Source organism: Bombina bombina, chromosome 6, assembly GCF_027579735.1.
Source record: "Bombina bombina isolate aBomBom1 chromosome 6, aBomBom1.pri, whole genome shotgun sequence".
Classification (NCBI taxonomy): Eukaryota; Metazoa; Chordata; class Amphibia; order Anura; family Bombinatoridae; genus Bombina; species Bombina bombina.
In genome coordinates, this window is record NC_069504.1 from 704785283 (window position 1) to 704793038 (window position 7756).

General features: G+C 38.0%; 1 protein-coding gene across 1 annotated transcript; it reads left to right on the forward strand.

The window, feature by feature from the left end:
• The first annotated feature begins 5713 nt into the window (after positions 1-5713).
• LOC128664578 (jerky protein homolog) lies at positions 5714-6723 on the forward strand. The gene is given in 2 exon segments (XM_053719396.1): positions 5714-5950; positions 5953-6723. Coding segments are annotated over 2 exon segments (1008 nt in total).
• The last annotated feature ends 1033 nt before the right edge of the window (positions 6724-7756 follow it).

Genomic DNA, 7756 nt, shown 5'->3' on the forward strand with positions numbered 1-7756 from the left:
AGAGCTGATTGCCCTTTTAAGGACATACAAATGCCCCTTTAGGGTAGATTAGATTTTTTTAAAGGTTTTTTATTTTGAGGGGTTGGATGTTGTACTGTTAGGGGGTAATTTTTATTTTTTTAAGTAAAAGAGCTGTTATATTTAGAGCAATGCCATACAAAAGGCCCTTTTAAGGGCTATTGGTAGTTTAGTGTTAGATTAGGGGGTGTTTTTTATTTTGGGGTTGCTTTTTTGTTTTTATAGGGGTATTAGATTAGGTTTAATTTTTTTCTTTTGGATAATTTCGTTTTTTATTTTCTGTAATCTTAGATTTTTTTTTATTTTTCATAATTTTAATTTATTATTTTTTGTAATGTTAGGGTTTTTTTTCTTTTTCGTAGTGTTAAGATTTTTTAATTTTGTAATTTAGGTTTTTTATTTTTGGTATATTTTATTTTTTTTAAATAGTAATGTTAGGTTTATTTATAGTTTAAGCTTAGGCTTTATTTATTTCACAGGTAAGTTTTAATTTATTTTAAGATAGTTATATTGTAACTTTTATTTAAAGTTAGAGGCGTGGTTAGGTTTAGGGGTTAATAGTTTAATTTAGTTTTAATTTAGTTTGTCGTGATGTGGGAGGGCGGCGGTTTAGGGGTTAATAGGTTTATTTTGGAAGTCGTGATGTGGGGGGTCAGTGGGTTAGGAGTTAATAGGTATATTTAGTGTTGGCGATGTAGGGGGTGGCGGTTTAGGGGTTAATAATTTCATTTAGGTAGTCGCGATGTGGGTGGGTGGTGGATTAGGGGTTAATAGGTTTATTATAGTATTTACGATGTGAGGAGTGGCGGTTTAGGGGTTGATAGGTAGTTTATGGGTGTTAGTGTAATTTGTAAAATTTTTGTTATGGGTTTTGTGAAACATTTTTGTTTCTCAAAATCCATAACTACTGATCTTTGATTGCGGAATGGATCATTGCGGTATAAGCTATAATGCTAGTTGAATAGCCGGACCGCACAATTTGTAATACGGGTGAGCTGACTATTCCGTACGCAAAGGCCAATTCAGCGATATAGCCGTGCTGCACAACTTGTAATCTCGCACTGAATTAGTTAGTATTCAATATTTTATGTTTTGACACATAATTTTTAACATTTATAAGTTCAACAAGTTAAAATGACATTAGCCAAAAAATAGATGATACATGTTCACTGCAGTAAATCATTAACATTTTATTTAGTTTAATACATATCACATGTAGTGATGTCTCAAATTGTTCACCGGCGAATAGTTCCCGGCGAACAAAGCTTGTTCGCATTCGCAAAGACAGGCGAACATATGCGATGTTCGATCTGCCCCCTATTCGTCATCATTGAGTAAACTTTGACCCTGTATCTCACAGTCTGCAGACACATTCCAGCCAATCAGCAGCAGACCCTCTCTCCCAGACCCTCCCAGCTCCAGCTTGAGAAAAGGCCAAGTGTGGGCCTGAAACGTCGCTTCTTTATCCCTGTTTGCATAATAAAAGTCTTTTGTTGCACCAGCTGGAACGATCTTTGTTTCTATGTATCAATACTGGGTTTGGTAAACCTGTTCCTGGCTGTGCAGTGAGTGCTGTGTTTTATGATACATTGTTGCAAGACCTCCCAGCTCCTGGACAGTAGCCATTTTATATTAATTCGGAAGCTGCTTTCTTAGTGAGAGGAGGGACAGTGTAGCTGCTGCTGATTTAATAGGGAAATCGATAGCTAGGCTAGTGTATTCAGTGTCCACTACAGTCCTGAAGGACTCATCTGATCTCTGCTGTAAGGACAGCACCCCAAAAAGCCCTTTTTAGGGCTAGAACATCAGTCTGTTTTTTTTTGTTTTTTTTCCTGTGTAATCTAATTGCAGTTGCCTGCCTGCCAGCGTGTTTGTCAGGCTCACAGCGTATACTGTGCCCACTTGCCCAGTGCCACCACTCATATCTGGTGTAACAGTAGTGTAAATTTAAAAAAAAAAACTTTTTTGACTGTGAAACATCAGTCTGCTTGTGTAATCTAATTGCAGTTGCCTGCCAGCCAGCGTGTGTGCCAGGCCCACTTGCCGAGTGCCACCACTCATATCTAGTGTAACAGTAGTGTAAATTTAAAAAAAACAAAACTTTTTTGACTGTGAAACATCAGTTTGCTAGTGTAATCTAATTGCAGTTGCCTGCATGCCAGCGTGTGTGCCAGGCTCACAGCGTATACTGTGCCCAATTGCCCAGTGCCACCACTCATATCTGGTGTAACAGTAGTGTAAATTTAAAAAAAAAACTTTTTTGACTGTGAAACATCAGTCTGCTAGTGTAATCTAATTGCAGTTGCCTGCCTGCCAGCATGTGTGCCAGGCTCACAGCATATACTGTGCCCAATTGCCCAGTGCCACCACTCATATCTGGTGTAACAGTAGTGTAAATTTAAAAAAAAAAATTTTTGACTGTGAAACATCAGTCTGCTTGTGTAATCTAATTGCAGTTGTCTGCCTGCCAGCATGTGTGCCAGGCCCTCTTTCCCAGTGCCACCACTCATATCTGTTGTAACAGTAGTGTAAATTTTTTTAAAAAAACTTTTTTGACTGTGAAACATCAGTCTGCTAGTGTAATCTAATTGCAGTTGCCTGCCTGCCAGCGTGTGTGCCAGGCCCACTTGCCCAGTGCCACCACTCATATCTGGTGTAACAGTAGTGTAAATTTAAAAAAAAAAACTTTTTTGACTGTGAAACATCAGTCTGCTAGTGTAATCTAATTGCAGTTGCCTGCCTGCCTGCCAGCGTGTGTGCCAGGCCCACTTGCCCAGTGCCACCACTCATATCTGGTGTAACAGTAGTGTAAATTTAAAAAAAAAAAAAACTTTTTTGACTGTGAAACATCAGTCTGCTAGTGTAATCTAATTGCAGTTGCCTGCCTGCCAGTGTGTGTGCCAGGCTCACAGCGTATACTGTGCCCACTTGCCCAGTGCCACCACTCATATCTGGTGTAACAGTAGTGTAAATTAAAAAAAAAAAAAAAATTTGACTGTGAAACATCAGTCTGCTTGTGTAATCTAATTGCAGTTGCCTGCCTGCCAGCGTGTGTGCCAGGCCCACTTGCCCAGTGCCACCACTCATATCTGGTGTAACAGTAGTGTAAATTTAAAAAAAAAAAAAACTTTTTTGACTGTGAAACATCAGTCTGCTAGTGTAATCTAATTGCAGTTGCCTGCCTGCCAGCGTGTGTGCCAGGCCCACTTTCCCAGTGCCACCACTCATATCTGGTGTAAAAGTAGTGTAAATTTAAAAAAAAAAACTTTTTTGACTGTGAAACATCAGTCTGCTAATGTAATCTAATTGCAGTTGCCTGCCTGCCAGCATGTGTGCCAGGCTCACAGCATATACTGTGCCCACTTGCCCACTTGCCCAGTGCCACCACTCATATCTGGTGTAACAGTAGAAACATCAGTCTGCTTGTTTGCAGAGGCTTAGATACAAGATAATCACAGAGGTTAAAAATATATTATTATAAATGTGTTAGTTATGCAAAACTGGGAAATGGGTAATAAAGGGATTATCTATCTTTTAAAACAATAAAAATTATGGTGTAGACTGTCCCTTTAAACGGGGAGTTTGGTCTGTCACTGTGAAGCGGGCGTAACCCTTACACTACCTGATCGATACAACATCATACCTGATGTTTTAAAGCACGTTATTCCAAACAATTTAGGAATGTTAGGTGATTTATGCCCTTTATGGCTTAAAAATAGACTCTGCATCAACTATGTAATTTTCCATGGGAGTTTTGCCATGGATCCCCCTCCGGCATGCCACAGTCCAGGTGTTAGTCCCCTTGAAACAACTTTTCCATCACTATTGTGGCCATAAAGAGTCCCTGTGGGTTTTAAAATTTGCCTGCCTATTGAAGTCTATGGCGGTTCGCCCGTTCGCGAACAGTTGCGGAAGTTCGTGTCCGCCGTTCGCGAACGCAAATTTTTAGGTTCGCGACATCACTAATCACATGTGGCCAGGACAGATTTACAATGAAAAATGTGTTAAAGAAACAGATTTGCCACTTCTAGACTTCAAACTATTTAATAGGCCATAGTAGCTAAAAAAACAAAGATTGGGTGCAGGTGCAACAAGTTAAACACATGCCAGTTCACTACAGTAAACATCAATATTTTCTAAAGTTTATTATCTGAATCTCCGCAGTCTGCTCAGACATTTTTAAAAGAACAAAATAACAATTTAACAAGCAAATCAAAAGGACATAGTAGCCAAAAAGTAAGCCACCAAAAATTGCTTGAAGTGCAATTTACACATGCAATGATGCCAGTTCACTTCAGTGAACATCAACATTTTCTAAGTTTAATATCTAAATCTATGCCTAGACATTCTGAAATGTTTAAAGTGAATAAATGTGAATAAATATCAAAGCAGCAAACTGAAATCTGTAAACTGTATACTACATTTTTAGTGATGTAGCTTTTGACAGATTGAGAAATTTGGGAGTATTTCAAATTCAACTTTTTTGAACTAACATATTAAACATATTTGGATACAAATTTAGCATAATTTAGGAGTTTAACATCATTTTTTACAAATTGTAAAAACTCATTACAAGAATAGTTACAGTTCACTGCAATTTGCAGCTCTGCTTTAAAGGGACAGTAAACATAGGAATTTTTATATCATTTTAGCAAATGCCTAATGTAACTATGACAGTATAGCATTATTTTATTTAAAAATACAATTTAAAACATACCTAAAACTGACCGCTAATCATACATTTAGGGAGGTAACGCCGGCCGCCCATACTTACTATGGCTAGATATTTTTTTTACATGCTGCTTAATTCTTTCCAATCCCCTGTATATCGATCGTGCAGCTCCTTGAGTGTCAGGGCCGCGCATTCTTTGATTGACAGGGATTGCAGTAGACATCCTGCGCATACGCATTATCACGCTACACAGGAACTATAGCTTTTCAACGCAGTCAAATTCACAGTTCATGACACTGAGTAGCATTGTACTTTTAAGGCTGCAGAATAATTAATCAACAATATTATTTGTTATTCTAATTGTATATATCCTATTATGGAAGTTACATTTATTGGCAATATAAAATGCATTGTATCCCTTATAATTACTATGGGCAATAAACTTCAGTACATAATAAAACAAACTAAGTGGTTGACATTAAATGAATGTATTTATAAAACATATTTACTTTAGTTAAATGAAATATTTTCCCTTTTATTATAAGTTTGGAAAATAAACGATTATTCCTTTGCTGCCTGTCTCATACACTACTACGGAAACTCTGAATCGCTATCTATTCTTTAGCAGAGTGCGCTCAACTTTTTCTATTACGCATGCGCAGTCTTAGTAGCCGGAGTAACAAACAGAAGATTGTGAATGAGCAGGAGGAAAGGGGGCGTTTGTAGACCTTCCCATGGGATGAACTGTTATCAAAGTAAACACTCCCAGATCAGGAGACTGCCTGTTTATTTACTACAGTACAACTCCAAAAATCCGGACCCCGGAAATCCGGACAACCCGAGAATCCAGACTCTGGCGCGATCACAACTTCCGGGTGTTGGTTTCTCAAAGCGCATGCAAATTTCAGTGCGGGTGCGGCAACAAGTGAAATCTGAGCTCCACAACTAGTACATGACCGGTACCTGTGCAGGTATTTAGCATCTTTACACTGCACAGTACCGTTATACAGTACTGTACCACCAATGTCTCCTAAAGTGGATAAACAGAAGCGTAGGAGAAACACTCTAAAATTGAGTGAGAAACTTGAAATCATCAAAAAACTTGAATCAGGGGTTAGTGTTTCTGTTCTAATGGAAACATATGACATTGGAAAGTCTACCATTTATGATATAAAAAATGCCAAAAATAAAATTCTACAGTTTACAGCCTCATCTGAGCCTTACAACAAAATTGCAGAAAGAAAAAGTTTACATAAGCCATCTAACATAAGTTAGAAAATCTTGATAAGGTTTTGCATGAATGGTTTTTGATTAAACGATCAGAAGGTATGGCAATTTCTGGGCCAATGCTTATCACCAAAGCAAAATCTTTTAAGGAGCAAATGAACATTGATTCTGAATGTAACTTTAGCAGTTGGTGGCTTAGGAATTTTAAAATGCGTCATGGTATTAGACGGCTAAATGTTGTTGGAGAAAGGCAGTCAGCTGATACACATGCTGCAGCAGATTATAGTGCAACATTTGAAAAAATTGTCATTGACTATGATCTCACACCTGATCAAATTTACAATGCAGATGAAACAGGTGTTTTCTGGAAATGTCTGCCCACTAAAACTCTGGCTGGAAACCAAGAACGAAATCCTAAAGGTTTTAAGATGAATAAAGAAAGACTTACTGTCCTCACCTGTGCTAATGCTTCTGGACAGCATAAAATCAAGCTTCTGGTGATTGGCAAATATAAGCGCCCAAGGGCATTTAAAGGAGTTTTGTACCTCCCTGTGACTTATAAAGCTCAAAAAAATGCTTGGATGGACAAAGACATTTTTCAAGATTGGTTTGTTAATGATTTTATTCCATCAGTCCGCCAGAACCTAACAAATTTGGGAAAACCTGCTAACACAAAGTGCTTGCTGCTTCTTGACAACTGTAGGGCTCACCCCCATGAATCAAAATTAGTGTCTGATTGTGGAAATATTTTTGCATCTTACTTGCCACCAAATGTTACATCACTAATTCAGCCCATGGACCAATGAGTCATTAGGAACTTCAAATGCCATTATAAAAATGACTTTATGATGAAAATGTTAAACAAGGATATTGATTCTATAGAATTTCAACGTAGCTTTACAATAAAAGATGCAGTGTTTTCTCTTGTAACTGCATGGAACACAGTCAAGCCTGTAACTCTTTTAAGAGCTTGGCGAAAGTTATGGCCAAATGTGATGCATGGAGAGCTAGAGTGTGAGGAAAATGAAGATCTTGAAGGGTTCCTTGTAGAGCAGAGAACATCTGAAGTGAATGAACTCATGTAATCTGTCAAATTAGCCCAGGAAGACAACCCTCTATGCAAACTTAATGAAGAGGACCTAGAGTGGATATGCATTGAAGATGATGTTGAGATTGCAGCCACTTTTACTGATCAAGAAATCATTGACATCACAAATCCAGATCAGACAGAGGAGCACACTTCTGAAAAATCTGATGAAGAAGATGACAGACTTGAAACTGAAAAGGTATCTTGGGCTACTGCTGAAAAATGCATGGAAACCATTGTGAAATTTGTGGAACAAAACCATAGCTTTACACTCCAAGACGTCATGCAAGTGCACATGGTGCAAAATAATTTTATCACAAAGAAATTACAAAGTCGCAGACAATGTGACATACGAAGATATTTACAGAAAACAATAGAAGCATCTGCCATCCAAACTACCAATCAACTGCAGCAGCAAACACTCACAACACTCAATCCACAAACAGATCACCTTGCACAGCAGGAAGAAGAAAACATGTCATATGCAGGTACAGTACTGTACTTTATTTTAATACTGTAAAAATGAAACGCCTTACACAGTGCAGTATTTACTAAAAAAACATCTCTTTTATCTTTTAAAACAGAGGAAACATCTGCTAATAGCCATCCTGCATCGCAGAAGCTCAGTTCACAAGCGGATCACCAGGTGTAGCAGGTGTTAGCATTTGGTGATCAAGCAGTTCAGCATGTACCGAAGAAATACCTGTAACAGAAAGGAATGTACATATGCATGTGTACAGTACTGTACTCTA